This window comes from Candida orthopsilosis (genome assembly GCF_000315875.1).
Source record: "Candida orthopsilosis Co 90-125, chromosome 1 draft sequence".
In the NCBI taxonomy this organism is placed as follows: domain Eukaryota; kingdom Fungi; phylum Ascomycota; class Pichiomycetes; order Serinales; family Debaryomycetaceae; genus Lodderomyces; species Lodderomyces orthopsilosis.
The window spans coordinates 620,593-641,616 of record NC_018292.1 but is presented as its reverse complement, the minus strand read 5'-3'; the positions used below and the strand labels follow the sequence as shown (position 1 = coordinate 641,616).

At 38.9% G+C, this 21,024-nt stretch overlaps 11 protein-coding genes across 11 annotated transcripts; 4 read left to right on the top strand and 7 right to left on the bottom strand. All coding sequences in view use genetic code 12, as the record gives it.

Moving 5' to 3' along the window:
- Positions 1-62: 62 nt before the first annotated feature.
- CORT_0A02950 (Sec17 protein) lies at positions 63-944 on the top strand (the record flags this gene model as incomplete). The annotated part of the gene is made up of 1 exon (XM_003866076.1): positions 63-944. One exon carries the CDS (start codon positions 63-65, stop codon positions 942-944), a length of 882 nt encoding a protein of 293 aa, XP_003866124.1.
- Positions 945-1,041: 97 nt separating this feature from the next.
- Positions 1,042-2,709, bottom strand: CORT_0A02940 (predicted membrane transporter; the record flags this gene model as incomplete). Its single annotated transcript, XM_003866075.1, has 1 exon — positions 1,042-2,709. The coding sequence occupies one exon, from the start codon at positions 2,707-2,709 to the stop codon at positions 1,042-1,044; it is 1,668 nt and encodes a 555-aa protein (XP_003866123.1).
- Positions 2,710-4,726: 2,017 nt separating this feature from the next.
- On the top strand, positions 4,727-6,742 carry CORT_0A02920 (Sas3 protein; the record flags this gene model as incomplete). The annotated part of the gene is made up of 1 exon (XM_003866074.1): positions 4,727-6,742. The coding sequence occupies one exon, from the start codon at positions 4,727-4,729 to the stop codon at positions 6,740-6,742; it is 2,016 nt and encodes a 671-aa protein (XP_003866122.1).
- A 36-nt stretch (positions 6,743-6,778) lies between these two features.
- On the bottom strand, positions 6,779-7,939 carry CORT_0A02910 (Ybl055c protein; the record flags this gene model as incomplete). Its single annotated transcript, XM_003866073.1, has 1 exon — positions 6,779-7,939. One exon carries the CDS (start codon positions 7,937-7,939, stop codon positions 6,779-6,781), a length of 1,161 nt encoding a protein of 386 aa, XP_003866121.1.
- Positions 7,940-7,956: 17 nt separating this feature from the next.
- CORT_0A02900 (hypothetical protein) lies at positions 7,957-8,685 on the top strand (the record flags this gene model as incomplete). The annotated part of the gene is made up of 1 exon (XM_003866072.1): positions 7,957-8,685. The coding sequence occupies one exon, from the start codon at positions 7,957-7,959 to the stop codon at positions 8,683-8,685; it is 729 nt and encodes a 242-aa protein (XP_003866120.1).
- A 185-nt stretch (positions 8,686-8,870) lies between these two features.
- On the top strand, positions 8,871-9,461 carry CORT_0A02890 (Pth2 protein; the record flags this gene model as incomplete). Its single annotated transcript, XM_003866071.1, has 1 exon — positions 8,871-9,461. The coding sequence occupies one exon, from the start codon at positions 8,871-8,873 to the stop codon at positions 9,459-9,461; it is 591 nt and encodes a 196-aa protein (XP_003866119.1).
- A 35-nt stretch (positions 9,462-9,496) lies between these two features.
- CORT_0A02880 (Dot6 protein) lies at positions 9,497-11,248 on the bottom strand (the record flags this gene model as incomplete). The annotated part of the gene is made up of 1 exon (XM_003866070.1): positions 9,497-11,248. One exon carries the CDS (start codon positions 11,246-11,248, stop codon positions 9,497-9,499), a length of 1,752 nt encoding a protein of 583 aa, XP_003866118.1.
- A 495-nt stretch (positions 11,249-11,743) lies between these two features.
- CORT_0A02870 (Trp2 anthranilate synthase) lies at positions 11,744-13,347 on the bottom strand (the record flags this gene model as incomplete). The annotated part of the gene is made up of 2 exons (XM_003866069.1): positions 11,744-13,288; positions 13,345-13,347. 2 exons carry the CDS (start codon positions 13,345-13,347, stop codon positions 11,744-11,746), a joined length of 1,548 nt encoding a protein of 515 aa, XP_003866117.1.
- A 185-nt stretch (positions 13,348-13,532) lies between these two features.
- Positions 13,533-16,529, bottom strand: CORT_0A02860 (hypothetical protein; the record flags this gene model as incomplete). The annotated part of the gene is made up of 1 exon (XM_003866068.1): positions 13,533-16,529. One exon carries the CDS (start codon positions 16,527-16,529, stop codon positions 13,533-13,535), a length of 2,997 nt encoding a protein of 998 aa, XP_003866116.1.
- A 134-nt stretch (positions 16,530-16,663) lies between these two features.
- CORT_0A02850 (Shp1 protein) lies at positions 16,664-17,842 on the bottom strand (the record flags this gene model as incomplete). The annotated part of the gene is made up of 1 exon (XM_003866067.1): positions 16,664-17,842. One exon carries the CDS (start codon positions 17,840-17,842, stop codon positions 16,664-16,666), a length of 1,179 nt encoding a protein of 392 aa, XP_003866115.1.
- Positions 17,843-18,274: 432 nt separating this feature from the next.
- CORT_0A02840 (Met6 protein) lies at positions 18,275-20,578 on the bottom strand (the record flags this gene model as incomplete). Its single annotated transcript, XM_003866066.1, has 1 exon — positions 18,275-20,578. The coding sequence occupies one exon, from the start codon at positions 20,576-20,578 to the stop codon at positions 18,275-18,277; it is 2,304 nt and encodes a 767-aa protein (XP_003866114.1).
- Positions 20,579-21,024: the final 446 nt, after the last annotated feature.

Below are 21,024 nucleotides of genomic sequence, written 5' to 3'. Positions count from 1 at the left end.
AAAAAGGGAATGCAATATCCAATACACCTAGCATTCCTTAGAATTCACAACTAAATCCCATCATGTCAGACCCAAAACAATTGATCGCCGAGGCAGAGAAGCTACTTAAACCCCAACTGGGTTTTTTTCTGTTCATTTCTGGCTCGTCGCAATCTATTCGTAAAGAGGACGCAACTGATTTATATATTCAGGCGGCCAATAGCTATAGATTGAAGAAAGATTTCAACCAGGCTGGAAATCAATTCATGAAAGCAGCAGAAGTACAACAAAGCTTGAGTAATCATAATGATGCTGCTAACCATTTGGTGGAAGCTTACAAGTGTTACAAGTCAACTTCTCCCACGAATGCCATTGGTGCCTTGTCGCAAGCAATTCACATTTTTTTGACCCAAAATGGGCAATTTAGAAGAGCTGCAAACTTTACCATGGACTTGGCTGAATTGTATGAGAATGTTGGGGATACAGCAAATGCCATCAAGAGTTACGAGCAGGCTGGTGACTACTTTACTACAGACAATGCTGAAGCTCTCTCAAATAAAGCTTTCCTTAAATGTGCAGACTTGTCAGCAGCGAGCAACGAATATAAAAAGGCTATTGAACTATACGACATTGTGATTAAAAATCTGTTGAATAATTCATTGACAAAATGGAGTTTAAAAGACTACTTTTTCAAATCTTTGTTGTGTGTGTTGTGCACGGAAGATGTGGTAGAAACAGAGAAGAGGATGGAAAAGTATTCACAAGACGATCCTAATTGGCCAGAAACTAGAGAGTGCAAATTAATTGTGGGGTTGTTGGAAAGTATCAACAACGGCGATGTGGAGGACTATTCCGATAAAGTGTTTGACTATGACAAATTCAGCAAGCTTGATAAGTTAAAGACCCAATTGCTATTAAAAATTAAAACATCAGTTGTTGAGAATGATGAGGTTGATATTTTATAGGCTCTACAGTAGTTAGAATTTTCGTCAAGATAATACTTCACAATAAAAATAAAGCATATGTAAGAAATAAATAATTGCATAAAGAACCTGTCTAATCTCACTTACTCCTCTTGAACACCTCTCCGTAAGAAGGAACACTGATCCTTTCATACCGAGCTTTCGACCAACGCCTGATTGCTTTCCCTTTCCAAGTCAAGAAAATATAACTTCCATTAACAATCACTGATAGTGCAAACATAGCATAAGTGGTTTTCATCAAACCTTCTGCAGTTATCCAAGGGGAAATAGCAAAAGAGAATCCCATACCAATCATATTTCTAATGAACAAGATTAACACAAGACTTTCACTGGCCAATTTCTCATAACACTCAACTGCGTAGACCAAGCAAATTGCCCCAGAGGAACTCATTGCAAAACCCATCAAACCTTGACCAACAACAACTGAAATAGCCCAGTGCATACCGTAATAAGATCCCAAACCGTAGGCTAATATCCCTGCCGCGTTGAAAATTGTAGGAATAAGCATGGTATGCAACCTATGTTCTGGCTCCATAATACCGTTGTTGCGTTCAGCCATTTTAATAGCAAACCAATCCACAAATGGTCCTCCATAAAACATTCCAATCACGTTACCGATGAAAAGACCCATAGTAGTCAAACCGACATTGTTCACACTGAAGTTATAAGGTTCAACAGAATATATCGCTGATTGGGTGTTTATAACAAGAGATAACCAAAACATTTGGAAACCATAGATCATACCACTCCACACAATAGCAGGAAACATGACCAAGTAAAATGGTCTCATGAAAATGCACAACCAAGATCTCTGGTCATTGTGTTCAGTGTGATACAATTTGTGTCTTTGCCAGTAGGTTAATTTGGTTTGATCTTCTTCATCTGATTTAGATTCAACCAGAACATCAATTTTGTCCTTTTGTTCACTTGACGCAATATCGGCGACTTGGCCTGTTTCATGTGATTTGATTTGGGCAAGAATTTCCTCTTCTAATTCTTCTTCCTCATTCGATGAACGTCTAAATGTAGTTTCCTCCATCCAAAAGAATTGAAGCGCTAATAAAGGGATGTAAATAATGATTTGGATATAATAACACCAACTCCAATGTAAACTGTCTGCAATGTATCCCGCAGCCACCGGACCTAAATCAGTACCCCCATATAAAGCCAAAATCAACGAACTGAATGCAGTAGACCTTTCATGCTGAAAAAACAAATCGTTGGCAGAAATTTCAACCAAGGTATCAACAGGGGATGCAGCCAAACCCGCCAAAATTCTGAATGCATGAAAGTAGCCAATATTTTTTGATTGGGAGCCCATAGCGCATGCAATAATCGCAAGTATAGTACCCATATTATAAACGAATACCTTTCCCAATTTCAACCCAGTTGGTTGAATGAAACAGACACCAACACCTAGCCCTAAAAATCCTAGAGCAACTGCAACACCTAATTCGTTATACGTTGTGTTCCACTCGATAACCCAATCTGCAAAGAACGGTCCCATAAAACTCAAAGTAAGAGCCAACATGAAAGCCCAGAACCAAAGCAAAGCAAATTGTAAGTTTCTTTTCGATTTGGACCATCTTAATGGATCGTTGATGTTAGATGTAGGCTGGGGGTGCAAGATAATGTTACCATCCCCTTTTTTCACGTCCAAGTTTCCATGCATATCAACAAGATGGACTGTTCCTGGTGGAAAATTATAGTCATCGTGCGTTATTTGTTGTTTCTCTTCATCAGACATTGTTCTGTGAAGTGTTGCTGAAAATTTTAGATTAATCACAGCATTCAAAAAACATATGGTGGAACCGCGGTGCGATTTAAGTAGTATTTCATGATAGTACTGGTGGTGCTTTTTGGTGGAGGTTTTGGCGGATTATTTATTTTTTAAGTGCGTTGTTAACTGAAACTTGCAGCCTGGAGACAGAATCAGAGCCACGATTATTGTCAACACTATAAAGGAATGCCAAGCAATTCACCACCACAAAAAGCTTGTTCATCTTATCTCTTCAACTCTTTCACTCAGTTTCTCATAAGTAATTCATTCGTGTGAGTGCATTATTGTGTTTTCGCACGGGTGGGGTAGTGGGTGATAATCTAAGCCACAAAACGGTTTTTTGGCACAAAAAGAAAATAATCTCTCCAAGATGTTCAAAGAAAAACTTTGGTCCAGTAGAATGTCAAATAAAGTTTACCATATTCTAGTCGGATATTATAACAGCCTTAGTAAACATGCATTGACGAAAAAGGAAAGTTTTACCTTTACCCCAGAAGCTACAACGACTGTTAATTCTCTCAAAACATCAGCACCAGCCGCATGGCTCTACGTAGCATTAATGATGATTGTAGTTTGTTTCCAGTGTGGAGCTCAATCGAATTAACTTTTCATCGCTGAATTTCAGTGTGATCCCCACAACTCTATCCACAAGTCTGGCCAGGACTGACTTTGTTCTTTATTCCAAATTCATTACGTGAACATATCCACTCATGCGACTATGGCTTCCCAATGTAACTATAAGGGTGGACCTCTTTGAGGAAAATAAGTAGATCATCTTGTTCAATGAGAAACAGAAGCTTTGTCATTGGGACAGCTGTTACTTCGTCTTGTTGCTCTCTAGTACTTGGTTGTGCCAAACTTCTAGCAACATGCACCATCTTGTTGATGTTAATGGCGCAGGGTTATAGGTGCGTGTTGTTCTTACGTGTAACGGTGCAGGATACTGAGTATCGAGCAGCTCCAATAATGATGTCAGCCATAGATAAGTGCGAGGCTCTTGGCTCGGAGATCGGGCCTTCAATGCCGAGTTATTTTATATTAAATTCGTCAGACAGACATGTAACAGAATCGAAGTGTCAACTGCATAGGCACTTTGCGTTGAGCCCAACCTTATTTTGAAGTTGCTTATAAAAGAGATACAAGCACCACAATCAAGATCGACCGATACCGATTTATCTCTGCGTTTTCCAAGACCTGGAAAAATCACGTTTATTCTCTTGACTTTGCTAGATAGAAGCCCCCCACCGCAATGGGACAACTTGAAGCCGTGTGACTGTTTAAAATTCAATCAAAGATATGTGCACAAAGATTCATCTCATTGTGTATTCTTTTATCACAAGCGATAAGCCAAAAACTCTTTTCGTTAATTGATGGAGACGAAAAGAAACGCTGGCTTCTTTTGAACTGCTTGCCTTGAGCGTTTTAACATGGATGAGTATCTAATGACGGCATGACAATACATTAGTTACTTTTCAAACGCTTCAATGCTATGTGAGATCTTTCTTATCTCAATTCTGAAAAATGTGCGGAAATAAAGAAATGTTGAGATCAGATGAATTCTTCTAAATTTCAACAGATTCAAACTCAGATTTGAATGTATTTACCACTGTGAAGTGTTCTTTTCTAAATTTCATGTGTGGATTGGCCCGATAATGATAATATACATCTCATCAATGTACGTAATGATATCTTGTCAAGAATCACTGGTCACGATTTAATGGGTTGACCTTGATTGATACGATGCTACCCACTTTTGATAATTGGTTTTCTTTTTTTGTTTCTTATGCGCGATCTCCCCAAATTGGTGTGCGATGAAAAAGAGAAAAACAACAACATTGATTTTCAGCTTATCTTTGGGTTGAAGTTCATTTCGTCTGTGGACAAATACATAGTTTCGGATAAAGGTTCTAAAGATAAGTGAGGAATTATTTTCATTGAACAACCTACTTCTGCTGATATTACTTCATTCAACAATGCTTTTATCATGGTACTGCATCTACTAAATCAACTAAAAATCACAAACAATCATGTATACTCGAATATCACACCAAATGATCTAGAGAAGCGTAGTCACCGGTTGAAGCCAGCTAGTGATTATTCACTCAAAAGAATGATTCAGAAAACTCGCGAGGTGGTACAGGATTCGCCGAAGAAGAAAATACGACGAAGAGTGAATGTAAATAAGAATGAAGATCACTATTTTGTGACTATCAAATACAAATCGAAAAAGAGAGAGCTACCGTACAAGGGGGTACTTGGGTACCCTGACTGTATAATAAATGACACAGACCCTACAAAGGAGGAAAGAGCAAAGTTTGAAAGGTTCCGAATCGAGGGTATAAAGTTACGCAATAGAGCAAACTCTGAGAACTCACAAATTAATAGTGGTGAAATACCTCTCCACACGTCGAGTGAGGTGATAAAAGAGTCGACTCCGTCATCCGTCGCCTTGAATAAATCAAAAATCAAAAAAATAATGTTTAGAGATCACGAAATAGAAACCTGGTATATTGCTCCATATCCTGAGGAATACTCACAGTGCGAAACCTTGTACATTTGTGAATACTGCCTAAAGTACATGAATTCCCCGACTTCGTACAGGCGGCATCATTTAAAAAACTGTAACTTCTCAAACCATCATCCTCCCGGCACCGAAATTTACCGAGATTCAAATGTGTCTGTATGGGAAGTTGACGGACGGAAGAATATAAATTATTGTCAAAACATTTGTCTTTTAGCAAAATTATTCTTAAACTCAAAAACGTTGTACTATGATGTGGAACCTTTTGTCTTCTACGTTTTAACAGAGAGGGACCCAAATACGCCTTCAAAACATCACTTTGTGGGCTACTTTTCAAAGGAAAAGTTGAATAACCTGGACTACAATGTTTCATGTATACTAACACTACCAATATACCAAAGAAAGGGATATGGAAATTTACTTATTGACTTCAGTTATTTGCTAACACGGAATGAGTTCAAGTTTGGGACCCCGGAAAAGCCATTGAGTGATTTAGGATTGTTAAGTTATCGAAATTATTGGAAAGTGACCATTGCTTACAAGCTACGAGAACTCTATCAGAAATATCGTGATCTGGGTGGTCTCAACGTATCGCTTAGCGTGTTGTGTAAAATGACTGGAATGACCCCGGCCAATGTAGTTGTTGCATTAGAACAACTACACGCTCTTCATTGGAAACAAAATGGAGAAGAAACAAAATTTGCGATTATGGTAAACTGGGCCTTCGTAGATGAGGTCATCGCCAAATGGGAAGCAAAATCGTATGCGAAGCTTGACTATACTAAACTATTGTGGAAGCCAATGCTTTTTGGTCCAAGTGGTGGTATCAATTCTGCGCCAGCACTCTCGCAAGGCACAAAACAAAATACTCCTCACAATAGTATCGCACAGGTGGCCGCGTTTTTAAAAGACGATATCTATAATCCATATTCTTTTGAGGAAGAGGCGTGGAAGGAAGTTGCGATGTGTGCCGAAACCTCCAGAAAGAGAAGAGATTTTGAAATTGAAGATTTTCTTGAATGCAAGCCATCTAACACTCAAGTCAAAATGAAACCTAAAAGACGATCTAGAGAGGACGTTGAAGTGGATTTAGAGGCAGTTGCTGACATTTTTGAAGCGGAAGAAACATTAAAATCTGATGTTGAGGAAGAGTCTAGTTTTGAAGACAATGATTTCGAAGTGGAGGAGGATGAAGAGGAAGAGGGAAGTGATGAGAGTCTAGACGCTGATGAATCGTTACCGGTAAATTTGTTGGAGTCTGATTCTGACTCTGATTCGTATGTTGAAGATAAAGATAGATATGCGAGTCGAATTTGTTCAAAAACAAGATCTTCTTCTGTCAAGAGAAGGACTATTAACGTATTGGAGGGAGACAATAGGCCTCGTGGTAGGGGGCGTCCCAAGGGGACTTTCAAATTACCTAGGGTAAAGCAATCTATACCGAAGCCTTCTTCTAAAAGCAGTAGATATAGAAAATGAAAAAATGATCGTTAATTTGTATTATATATCATGACTTTAATGAAAAACTTTTACTGAGTTGTCAAAAACTGTATCTATAAAATTTTCTATAGCTGAATCATCAGTAATTCCACGTAACTTACAGAGAACTTCAGCCACATGACCGACTTGAACTGGTTCATTGCGAGATTTGATCATTGGTTTGCTAAGTAAACCAATTCTAGTCTCAGTTGAAGTATCATCTCGATAATCTTCAATTCTTTTCTGAACGAAATCCGCATGTTTTGTATAATGCTCCTTTTTGATAGCAGGAAAGGGCAAGTTATCATCTAGCTTAAACTGGGATTTGGCTTCATTCAATTGCCCCGTCTCAATTTCCGGGTAAAATTTATTTGGATACGGAGAAATTAATTTATAACTAGCATGACTTTTTCTAATTTCACACCATGGTGCATCAGTTTCAATCATAAGTTTCTGAACCGGTATTTTTGATGCGACGTCCAAGTTTTCTTCAGTTTTTAATGAACATCCATTAAGACCTATGTAGAAACCAAGGTCAAGCAATTTATTCAACTCTTCTTCTGTCCCAGTGAATGAATGCACCACACCATTTTTGACAGTACCGTCATCTATGTAAGGTTTGATAATTTGTATAAAATCATCGCATGCAGCCCTCATGTGTAGAAATAACGGAAGATTGAAGTCAAGTTCATGTAGTATGTCCAATTGACGTTTAAACATATGAAGTTGTTGACGCTTACTAGAATAATGTAGTCTGTCATAATCTAATCCAATCTCTCCGAATGCTTTCACATTGCCCAGTTGGTATCCGTCAACGAGGATCCTTCTTAACTCCGCGAGCTTCTCATCAACATCAGATCGCAACTCCTCTGTATAACTATCTCCTTCTTTCACGTAAAATTCACTAGCAACTGAGCATGGATGGACACCTGCAGTTGAGTTAAATTGATTTCGATACTTTTCACACAATCTAAAATGGTCCCGACTCTCTTTAATGGTGGAAGCTGTAATCAACATTCGATCCACATTGAACAAATGGGCCCTGCTGATTACATCTTCAATATCACATGGATGTTTCGGATTGGTTGACCCATTATAACACCCTTGAAACATGGGATCTGAGAAGTTCACACCTATATCGAAATATCTCGGTCTCCAGCTCATATTTCTTATCAAGCGTTTGCACAACTGGTTCATAGAGTTCAGGATTATTGATGCAAATAGGCGAAAAAAAAAAAATTAATCATTGTATTGAAAATGAATCTTCTCCAGATTTATGCTTATGCTCGTCCTACTACGTTCAAACAATGTCTGATGATCTCGAGAGAATACTTTCAATCGAAGAGTCCGCACTCAACAGGAATAAGGAAATTGACAGAATACTTGATTGCAATGAGCAGGATTTCTTCGCAATCACCGAAATCAATCCATTGACGACTCCTTTTGATGATATTCCGCAATTGATTACAAAGATATATCGAAAAAAGTCATTGTTGATACATCCAGATAAGACAGATCATCCTCGTGCTTCAGATGCATTTGATAGACTTAAAAGGGCTCGGAACGTTCTTGGCACGATAAACAAGGACGAACAGGCATTCAAGGAAAAGCAAAGGTTGATGTCAATTTACGTCACATTCCAATCTGATGATACACCACTGAGCTTCAATGATCCAGCAAATATTAGAATTAGATCTCAAGTGAATGAAATTATTGAAAACGAACTGGCTCATTTGGAGTTAGAGAAGTTGGCAAAAGTTAGTGAGGAAACGAGGAAGAACCAAATGCTGAAGCAAATGAGAGAGGAAAAGGAATTGAAAAGAAGGATGGAAAGTGAGTGGGAACTGACACGAGACTCAAGGGTTCAAAACTGGAGAAAATATTCGAATAAAATTGAAAAAAAAGGAAAGAAGAGGAAACTGAAAATGAAGGTTCTAGCTTAGGATGACAAGCAGTTTAGAAAAACTTTTGAGTTGATTGCAGAATTCCTCTTCGAAGGGTTGAAGAAGCTTGCAATGTTGACAATCAATTCAAGAATCGACACAAAATCGCGAAAAGAGACGAAAAAAAAAATTAAACAAGGAACTTTTCGATGATCACACGCAAAGAAACTCAATAAGATACAAGCATGTCCAACTTTGGTATAGCGATACTATCCATTAGTGTCTTGTCTTTTGTAACGGGATTTTACACCAGCCAGTTTTTTCAAAGCTCTAGTTCTCGAGCAAGTAAGTGGCCGCAATCCTTTGATCTCGCTGCAAGACGTCACCAAGACGAAACTGATGAAGAAGATGAAAAAGAAGAGGAAGATTTAGATATTAACTCATTGGCCTTGAATGATATTCCTGGAGAGGTCAGGATGACTCTTGTGGTAAGGCAAGATCTCAAAATGGGCAAAGGGAAGGCTGCAGCTCAATGTTCCCATGCTACGTTATCATTGTATAAGAAAATCACCAATCCAAATTCTGATGCTTACAATCCCCAAATGGTAAGGAGATGGGAATATGGCAATGGGCAAGCAAAAATAACCCTACAAGTACCAAATCAAGAAGAAATGGATATGCTTTATGCACAAGCAATCAGTTTGGGAATCAACGCATGTATAATACACGATGCTGGAAGAACGCAAATAGCCGCTGGAAGTGCGACTGTTTTGGGTCTAGGCCCAGCACCGAAAAAAGTTCTAGATCAGATAACAGGAGAATTGAAGTTGTATTAGAAATGATATATATACTTTATAGAAATGCATGAAACCTATCTTCGAATAGGACGTCTAACTAATGGGTTGATTGCAGAGCTAGCTCTTCGTTTAGTTCCTCTCACCTCTCCAAGGTTGTTGTCATCATCGTCATCAATCAATGGATTATCATCATCATCATCGCTAACACCGATACCAATACCCCCTATCACGTCATCGTCGTCATCATCGTACAAATCATGAACATCATCTAATCCTATAGATGATTGTCTATTTCCCCTTCGGTCTCTCCCACTTGAAGATGTATCATTTCCGTTCCTCAATTTTTCCAAATAATCTATACGTGCCCAAATTTCTCCTTCAGTCCTCTGGGGTAGTAGGATAGACAATTCGGCAAAAGACAATTCTCTATTACGCCTATTGATCAAAAGCTCATCTTCCTCCATCGTCCACGGGAGGTCCAATTTGGTATTTTTTTGCTTCTTTTTGGCATGGCTTGATGATGGCAAGCTTTTTTTCATCTTCTGCAACTTCTTGTTACTAGACTCGATCTTCTCCTTATCAATTTTTAAAGGCTCGTCCAACTTATCAGTATTGTGGGGTATCACGACAGACCCTGATCTAGAGTAATACCCCAGGCTCGGGCCGGCCAAGGACCCATTTCTCAAACTTGAAACTGTTGTCTGATGAACACCTGCTGCGCCACTTACACTCGAATTTCTCGAAGGTCCACTTATACTTCCCGCACCGCCAAAGAGAACAGGTAGATGAGCCAAAGAAGTAGCCCCCAGTTGGTGGTGAGGAATATTCATTGACTTTGAGGGTAATGAAGATATTGATGCCCTCGCTATAGACAGGATTGATGCTCTTTCGTCATTTGTGAATTGAATAATTGAATTATTGCGTAAAGCAGCAGCAGCCACTGAAATGGAGCCAGAGTTGTGATCGCGCGGATGCAAACTTGTACTGTCTCTGTTGCGCGCACTTGCATTAGACGTCGAATTTCGTGGAGTGAGTGAAGATGGTGTTTCGGGGTGTGTCCTATTGTGAGGCAAGTTCATTGTGGGGTCAACCGATACATCTGCATAGTACCCACCAGATCCATTTGTTCCAGGGATCACGATTCCAGTTCGGCTCAGTGTCTCCAAAGGATTTTCAGATTCCGGAGATCCCTCGTACTTGTGATTGAGACTGGTAATCAGATTTGCTCGTCCTGAGACATAAGCGCCAGGAGAAGCTGCCAGTAGTTTGGGAGTGGTTGCTGCAGCAGGACTCGATATGTAAGAAGGTGAGTTTGACAATGCATTAAGTCCAGCCAATGCAGAAGAAATGCTGTTATCAAAGCCTTGAAATCCGCCTGTTGGAGTTGCTTCATAAGCGAATTCCGTGTCCGTTGTTTCGGTCTTAGTTCGTGCAGTCGGCTGAGTCTTTTTCTTTAACGCCGAACTCGACATCGTTGGGTTCTGTTTAAATTGATCCCCCAATGCGGCTGCCGACTTTGGTGGATTTTTTAAATTTCCTGACTTTAATCTCCTCCATCGAAATTGGCAGGCATTTGGAGTTCTGTTGGTAAAGTGACTTGCAATGGCTTTCCAGCCTAGTTTCTGACGGTCCTTCAAGTGCATTAGTAGGACATCATCTTCGGCATCCCATGAAGTTGGCGTTCTGCTGGATGCTTTCTGTGATGATGTGGGTGAAGCATGAGTTGCAGATAGTGAAGATTCAGGAGACATAGATTCTTCATCCCTCTCCATTGTGATAATCTTTTGATCTCCAGAAGCAACAATGTCTAATTCTGCTGAGCTCATTAACGATATAAGCCCGATCCAGTATCACAGAAACAGGACTAATGTTTGAACAAAGCGATGTCGAACGTAACGCTCAAGACTATATGATGATCTTGTAAGGTAAAATGAGTATAGTATCTAATATTCTCACTCGTGAAGTTTTGTCTATTCTTTATTATATGCTGATGTTTTTTCAATGCAATGGGAGCTTGTACAAGATGATCATCGGTTTGAACAACTTTTTGAATTCAACGAAAATTAATTCTCTCTCAGTAAAGAAAACGTACTGCGGTGTGGGCGTAACCGTTGCAGAATTGGTAACAAGTCATGTGACTAGTGACTTTTGTGTCACAAGAACCAATAGGTCATGCACCACAGTAGTGCTATAGGCTATATCATAAGCATAACCCTACCCATCAGATTGATGTATCGGTGGAAGCCACAGATCAATAGCAGAGCAGCTTACAAATGATAACAAAAGAGAATCTCCAATTATCCTAAACAATATATACATTTTTATTCAATTGTGCCCACTTTGTCAGCCCAAATCATTTCCGCTTCCACAATCGTGTTGTTATTTGCTCTCATCTTGTTCATGGTCTCCATATACTCTTCGTATTCATCACTGTCGAAAACAATTCCTCCACCTGCTTGCAAGTAAGCCACACCATCTTTAAACACCATTGTGCGCAATGCAATGCAAGTGTCCATAGTCTTTCCATCATAGCCCCAGTGACCTACAGCACCAGCGTAAACACCCCTTTTCTCCTTCTCCAACTCAGCAATTAGTTCCATTGCTTTCACCTTGGGTGCTCCACTAGTAGTCCCGGCGGGGAAGATCGATCTGAACGCATCAAATCTAGTTTGATCCTCACGTAAGGTTCCACTAACTTCCGAAACTAAGTGCATCACATGTGAAAATCGTTGAATGGTTAACAATTTATCTACCTTGTTAGTTTCAGGTTTACAAACACGATTCACATCATTGCGTGCCAAGTCAACAAGCATGATATGTTCCGCTCTATCTTTCAAACTGGATCTCAAAATTTCAGCATTCTTTTCATCTTCTTCGTTTGTTTTACCTCGCTTAATTGTACCGGCAATTGGATGAGTAACAACTCTACCATTAGTATCTGATTGCACCAATAACTCAGGTGAAGCCCCGATTATTTGGAAATCAATCAAGTCAATATAAAACAAATATGGGGAAGGATTCACCGTTCTCAAATGTCTATAGATATTGAAAGGGTGGAGTTCAGTGGGACGAGCTATTCTTTGTGAGGGAACTGCTTGGATGATATCACCTTTTAAAATGTGTTCCTTTAAAGTAGAAACGTGCTTTTCGTAACCTTCTTGACCAATGTTGGAAGTAAATGTTTGATTCAACTTTATTGGCCCTTGATGTGGAAATATCTCTTCATTTGAGACATTTCTAAACAAAAGCTTCTCGATCTCATCGATCTTTGATACTCCTCTTTTATATTCCTCTTCTAAATCATGAGATTGATCGACTTTGATGTTATAGATTATTTGAAATCTTTGGTATACATGGTCAAATGCCACAACCAAATCACAGAACATCAATACAGCTTCAGGCAACCCAAGGACGTCTTCCAATGGTCTCTTTGTTTTAGGTTCGAAGTACTTGATACAGTCGTAGGAAATATACCCAGTGGCACCTCCACTAAACTTGGGTAAACCAGGTAATGATGCTTGTCGAAGATGAGATAGTTCCTCTTCTAGCACAGTTATAGGATCTACGTCACAAAAATCGGCACTGAATTTAGAGTGATCATCCCCTGTCTTTATCACTTTCGATGGATTGATACCAATAAATGAGTAGCGATCAACAGTATCCCCATGCACAGATGATTCAAAAAGGAAAGAGGGTGATCTGTTATTGTCGTTGATGTTGGCCAATCTGAGGTAGGCCTGGTGAACCGAGATATCATTATGACTCACGTACTTGTAGATTGGATACAAATTTGGTGGGTTTGGTGAATCAGAGTTGGCCTCTATGGTTTTCTTCAAAGTCTCAATTGACGGTTGAACAGGTTGCAACTAATTTTAGATAGTTAGTACTCACTGAGATCACATCTGAAAGAGCCCAGACATACCATATTGTTTAGAAGATGTACCGATGTGATACCCTAATGAATCAGCTTTCTACCTGGATGAGAAAAAAAAATTTTGTTGCAAATATTGTGTGTATGGACCTTATGACTAATAAACAATCTAGACTTCAGATTGGAAAGCATTATCCTACAGAACACAGTAACCTGCTAACAAGAATTAGGATTAATAGCTATATACGAATATCCCCTCTACCATCTAGCATGCAAAAACCACTAATGGGATCTAGATATAGTATACCAACGCAAACCAAAGTAGTTCCAATTTTGATGTCTTGATCAAGTGGGCCCAAAACATCTACCTCGATTCCTAGCTGTGAACAGTAAGCTTTGCATATTCTGTGTGAGCCAAATTGCTCGATATGTGTGGCAATACCTTCATATTTGCTATCTTCCGGTAATGTGTTGTCGAGTTGTTTTTGGTGGAGCCAGTTGAGGATCCAAAATTTGTACATCCGGTACTGCCAAACTGTCCTCAAATCATTAGCGTTTGAAGAGTTTATCAACAGATTAAGCTTGTACTCGGGAAATGGACCATTCAAATTATAGCCACGACTTTTCAAGTGGTTGAACTTCTCAACAAACTCCAAGTAGCTATGTTTCTTCAATATTGTCCTTTGGTAATCATTTTGAACGTATGATAAAAGCTGAAATTGGTTGAAGAGGGCTTCTCCGGATCGGAATATATCAAAAATCTCTGCATATCCCATAGATAAACCTAGTGGTACGTTACGTTCATTATCAGCCGTTGTGTGTTTTGGCGCGAGGTAATTGTTGGAAATGATTTTTGCATTTGAGGAAATGTACCCCAATTCATCTTTCGCCATAATGCTATGAGCATATTTTTGAGATTCATAAACAGGAATCATGATGTTTTCATGTTGTACAAGCACACTATCGTTTTCAAACTCATACGAGTTTAAATCTTGAGATCTCATAAGAAGTGGGATTTGATTTTGGTAACAAATCATGGAAGCTAAGCAACCGCTGAATATTCTTGCCTCTTTGTGCATAAAGTCTGCTTGTGGTGTTGTGGATAATGAGTCAGGTTTGACAATATCTGCTTTTAGGCCGTCTTTTGTTTCAATCTGTGTAGTCTTCAAACTGGTATTCTTAAACAAAGACAATTCCTTCAGAGGAATTGCTGCACCTTCAAGCTCCCTGACCTTTTGAAAAGTTTTCAAGATACCGCCAATGTAATTAATATTATGAATGTCTGTCTTGCTCAATATGTTTTCTTGACCATGAGTATCAGTCTCAGGCCGTTGTTTACGCCGGAGCATCTTGAAAAATGACGGTTCCAATTGTCCAGTAAGACAATCTTGCAACACTTTCTTGTTGACGTTTTTGATATTCACATTTGCTACAGAGTCAAAGCTTACTGACACTTTACCATCAAACGCTTCGAATGGGTTTGTTTCATATGAATTGAACTCAAAGGAGATTGTTAAACATGTAGCTTTTGAGATACTTCGTCTTTTTATATTTACACCTCGTTCCATATCGATGACGTCGCCCCATATTTCTTCCCTCTCATTAAAAATGCTGTAGTTATGGAATTTCCTATCCCGTATCATTTTCTCCAGGTACAAAGAATCCCACTCTTGATTATCGTGTAAATGACTCAAAGTCTCAGTTATCGTTCGATTTTGAAATATAGATTTGAAAGCGTTGCTATCAGGAGAAATATAAGTGATCAAATCGGGGATGTGTATGTTGATGAGATGCTTCCTAGAATTTAATGACTCGATTGATATTCCAAAACTGGCCACATCGTCTTTTTCGTCATCAATTAACCCATATATCACGTGGTCCTGGTAGTAGCTTCTGTTTGTCCTCAAATGTTTGAAATTGTCTTTGATGTTGAAAGAAGCTGGGGCTTTGGGGTTCAACTGATCCACTTGTGTCACACTCAATTGTTTTGGAGTTCCAAATAGCCCCAGTGATAAATAAATATCAGAGACTGAGGTGCTTTCATCATATATTTTCAATTCAACAAGTAACCGGTATATCTGCGACGCTGTTGGTGGGTTATCAAAAACATCTAGTTTTCCAAGTTCCGTTATAATAGCACTATGAGGATAAACAACGGCAAACTTCATCACCATAAGAATGTCACGAAAATGTCTCCCCTCAAAGACATTCAAGTATGCATTCATTTCCTCTTTGGGTAATCGTTTCAACTTTTGAATAAAACTGTTGGTTTCCGCTATTCGCTCAACGCTGGACATTTGCTGTGTGAATCGATAAATTTGTAGCCAAACATTTTGTGTATTGGCAAAATACTGAGATGAAGAATGGTAGTTATTCGAATGTTCCCATAAAAACACATTTGAAGAAGTATCTCCAACATAATTAGGTACCACCCACTGGCAAGAGTCGACTAAATTGGCATGAATGGCATATAGTAGTACCAACTGATTATAAAGTGATGAGGTGATCCTTGCCACATCTGATTCTTTGAGCTCCATAGCGTCTATAATATCCAATAAAGAAATAGGGCGAATCTTATCCTCTGACAGCTGACTGAAAACTCTGTCAATTGAAGACAGTATCTGTCGTTTGCATTGTGCTGTATCTGTCAGGAACCTATTTACAAGCGAAACTAGCTTCTGGCGATCTAACTGAGATTGATTGTGACGTTCATGTAGTATTTTTTCATACTCAACGAATACATCGGAAATGAGTTTGTACAAGTGGAATTTGATATTTATAGGTTTCACCGGTAAAATTTCGTTATCATTGGTTAACACCAATACATGATTGAACCTTTCATCAAATCGGGTCATCACATTATGAATAACCACTCCCACTTTCATCTGGTTCCCCTTTTGAAATTCAACGAAGGAACCGATTTGCGGGACTTTATACTTATTGGCGTTGACAATTTTGTGAAAATCAATCGGTGGTGTCATTGGTGGGTCAATGGCCTCATATGATGGAAAATTATAATTTGATATTGAGCTCTTCCTAAACTGCTCTTGGTGATGATAGTGTTCTCGTATTGCATCATGCACAGGCTGACTCTGTACCTCTTGGATCATACCCTCATCGAAGATTTTATGCTGTGTAGAAATGGTCCTAGTTATCATAAAATTGTACCAAATCTTGAAGCTGTATCTCGGTCGCAACTGTCGCAACCTCGGTATATTGTAATATCGTAGCATCATATATGTATTTGTGTTCGTATCATTGGTTCAAGGCGGTAGGGAGATTTAATTACTAAGTGTCTGCAAATTTCCAAAATTTTAATTTTTCGCATCACTGCTGAACATAGTTACAAGCCTTTTTATACACACTATTTCTATACCCATCGTTGCACTATAACGGAATTTTTCAACTTCGCATCACCAATTGATACTTCATTACTGTCTTCAATTGGCTTAACAGGAAATGCATGACTCAAAGTGAAATTTCTACCGGCACTTTCGGCATTGTACTCGTGGTTTCTCACAAAATCATATACCACAGAGATCGAGTCACCAGAATTGAACTTGTGCGAGGTTCTTTTCCCATTGGCGAATCTAATTTGCACAGCAGTGTCTCCTTCTCCTTCATCGGTGGTCTTCTGTGGGGTATCTGCTGATTTGGTTTCCTTCACACTTTCTTCCTTGTTTTGGGTAACAATGGGCTCGCCAGGGACTGGGGATCCAAGTCTATGCCCAGTACCATGATATCCGCCAATTTTTCTCTTTGGTGGGACATAATCCTCATCCGTCCTCTTTGACACAGTTACATCAACATCATCTCCAGGGTCGACTTGCAAAATAGCAATGGGAACTCTTCCTTGCTCTATTTCGCTCAATATCCTCTTGTTTCTCTCATCATCATAGCTGTATAGTTCACTATCGCCAACAGTGAAACCTTGTCTCCAAAATGTGATTTCTCGATTGACCTTTTTTGGACGAAAACGGTTCAACAATTTTCTTGCTTGTGCCTGCGGATCTTCAACTTGTTCACTTGGTACTGTTCCATCACCTAATTTAAAACCAGTTCCAGTGAAGTGCGCAGTTTCGTGAGAGCTTTGTAGTTGCTGAGCACTAGGACGGTCATCGGGTGTATTCATTTGATCCCTTGCTCTTTGGAAAATCTGTTCGATCAAATTTTGGTCTCCATTGCCTTTGTCCTTGTTGGGGTCTTCCACTTGCAACGCTGACTTTTCACCACCAGTGAAGAAATTGTTACTGGTACTATCTTCCTCCAGATCATCGTCTTCATTATTCAAATCTCGAAACGTTTTGATCCCACCTTGAGCTTTCTTCGTTCTTGACGAAGTGCCCAAGCGGTTGGATGTCGAACCTTGGGGAAAAAATGGTGGCTGATGTTGTTCTGTAGGTTGTTGTCCATGCTCACTATTGGCATAATAATCTTCAATAGCTTCAACTAGATCATTTTCGTTCCTCTGCAAATACTGCTCTGCCAAACTTTTCGAGGAATTAGTAATTGAAATAAACTCGGCAATATGTGGGTTCTCTTCTGACATTAGTAGATATGAGAGTAAGTCTGTACCTAGTGCAATTGATGTGAGCTGTCTTTTACTAATGTTGACAAAGCCTCAAAGCGTTTCAATTTTTTTTGATGGCAAACATTCTTGGTGCTACCTACTCAGGAAAACAAATCACAGAGACTTCCTGCTTTACAGACGCTTTTTGATATACAATTTGTATATTAAACTAATATATAATGAACCGATGTTGAACCTAATAATGACAAATGACAATTATGCAAACACTAGTGATGCAAAAAAATAAAATGAATAAAAATAAAAAGTAAACTTTCATAACAGCTTCGTTAAAAAATAACAGTTGAAAATTACATTAATGTTGAATAAAATGTAACATTTAAATGACACCATGCATCAACATTCAAAGAGAATTGAATCAATGCAGAATACTCGAAGATTGACTTAGTATACTTAGTACTTAGCACGGAAGTCTTTGGCAGCATTAACCATATTGGTCAATGATTCCTTAACTTCTGGCCAGCCTCTAGTCTTCAAACCACAATCTGGGTTAACCCAAAATTTATCAGCTGGGTAAACTTTCAAGATTTCTTCAATTCTGGAAACAAACTCTTGTTTTGATGGAATTCTTGGTGAGTGAATATCAAACAAACCTAAACCAATGTGGTTTGGATATTCAGCGAATTCTTGAATGTAGTGTGGGTCATCCTTCTTGGAAAATTCAATGGAGACAACATCAGCGTCCAATGCCTTGATGTGGTTTGGATCCAAGTCTGAGTAACAGAAATGAGAGTGGATTTGGGTGGAGTTTTCTACACCTGAAGTAGCAACTCTGAATGATTGAGCAGCCCAGTTCAAGTAGTCAGATCTTTCTTTACCGGCTCTCAATGGCAAACCTTCTCTGATAGCTGGTTCATCAACTTGGATAACAGTGATACCAGCTTTTTCCAAATCGTTGACTTCATCTCTCAAGGCCAAACCTAATTGCAATGATTGGAGTTTACCTGAAACATCATCTCTTGGGAAAGACCATCTCAAGATAGTGACTGGACCAGTCAACATACCCTTCATTGGTGACTTTGTCAATGATTGAGCGTAAACTGACTCTTTAACAGTCATGGCTTTTGGTCTTGAAACATCACCAACAATAATTGGTGGTCTAACGTATCTAGAACCATAAGATTGAACCCAACCGTTGGTGGTGAAGGCAAAACCATCCAATTGTTCACCAAAGTATTGAACCATATCGTTTCTTTCTGGTTCACCATGGACCAAGACATCCAATCCAATTTCTTCTTGGAATCTAACAACAGTTTCGATTTCCTTGTTGATAAATTGTTCGTATTCTTCTGCGGTAATTTGACCCTTGGCAAACTTATTTCTGTTGACTCTAATGTCTTTAGTTTGAGGGAATGAACCAATAGTGGTGGTTGGGAACAATGGCAAGTTGTACTTCTTCTTTTGTTCAGCTAATCTTTCAGGGAAAGGTGATTTTCTAGTAGATAATGATTCGTCGATGGTGGTCAATCTTTCCTGAACCTTAGGGTTAGTGGTGATTGAGGATTCCTTTCTGGCCTGGATAGAAGCTGCATTAGCTTCCAACTTCTTTGAAACGTCTTCACCAGAGATGTGCTTAGCAATGGTGACAACTTCGTCTAATTTTTGAGTGGCAAAAGAGAACCAGTCTTTGATTTCAGCTGGCAATTTAGCTTCTAATTCTAAGTCGACTGGAGTGTGCAATAATGACGATGAGGTGGCAACAACAACCTTGTCTTTACCAACCTTTTCGATAGCTTTGTTGACAATGCCGGAAGCCTTTGAGAAATCAGTTTTCCAAATGTTTCTACCGTCAACAACACCAACGGACAAAGTTTGATCACCTTTAATAATAGATGCAACTTCGTCCAACTGTTCTGGAACTCTGACAAAGTCGAAATGGAAACCAGCAACTGGCAAGTTTTCAATAGCTTTCAAGTTTGGTCTGACGTCACCAAAGTAAGTGGTCAAGATAAGTTTTGGAGCTTCGGTAGTAGCTAAAGCATCGTAAGCTTCCTTGAATTTTGATTGCACTGATTCTGGTAAGTCCAAAACCAAGACTGGTTCGTCAATTTGAACTTCTTCAGCACCGGCAGCCTTCAATTTAGCCAATAATTCTTTGTAAACTGGCAACAATTTTGGCAACAATGAAATTGGGTCCAAATCAAGGGAATCCTTGTCAGCCTTACCCAAGAACAAATAGGAAACTGGGCCCAAAATGACTGGCCTGGTGGTGATACCCAAGGCTTTAGCTTCATTGAATTCATCAACTGGTTTGATACCAGCAGCAGCGTTCAATTTGAAATCAGTAGAGTGTGAAAAGGTTGGTCTAACATAGTGATAGTTAGAGTCGAACCATTTAACCATTTCCAAAGCTGTGACATCTACAGCTGGAGCAGAATCAGTAGCCTTTCTTTGTAAACCTCTACCCATGGCAAATAAAACATCGATTGGAGCTAAATCAAACTTAGTGTATCTTTCTGGAATAGCATTGAACAACAAAGACAAATCCAAAACTTGATCGTAGTAAGAAAAGTCATTTGATGGAATAACGTCAACGCCAGCATCCTTTTGTAATTTCCAATTGTGTTCTCTCAATTGTTTACCAGTGGTCAACAATTCGTCGACAGTAGCTTTGCCACCCCAGTAAGACTCGGTGATCTTTTTTAATTCTCTTTGACCACCAATACGTGGGAAACCTAAAACAGATGATTGTACCATTATGAAATAAATTGATTAGTTTCAAAAGTAATTAAAAACTATAACTTTGGAAGAGAAGAAAAGAAGAAGAAGAAGAAGAAGAAGAAGAAAAGGTTGAAATAAATTTGGTAATGAAAAAATTGAGGCAGTTTATATGTGAAAATTAAAATTGGAGAATAGGGAACGAAGTCAATTAACAATATACTATTATTACTGTAATAACATGTGTCACTTAATTAACAATTAACAATTAACTATGGTAGTGTACTTTTGGATAAAGTGAAAAGTTTTTCTTTTTGTTCTAATTTTGTGTTTGTGTTTGTGTGAGTGCCACTGTAATCTCAATAAGAGAGACCCACGCCTTCATATTCCCTCAGCATTGATACACCTTTGTCCAATACAAGCCAGATTTATGAAACGTATTCGTATCCTTTTGCAACACCCAGCTTCTAGAATGTATGGCAATT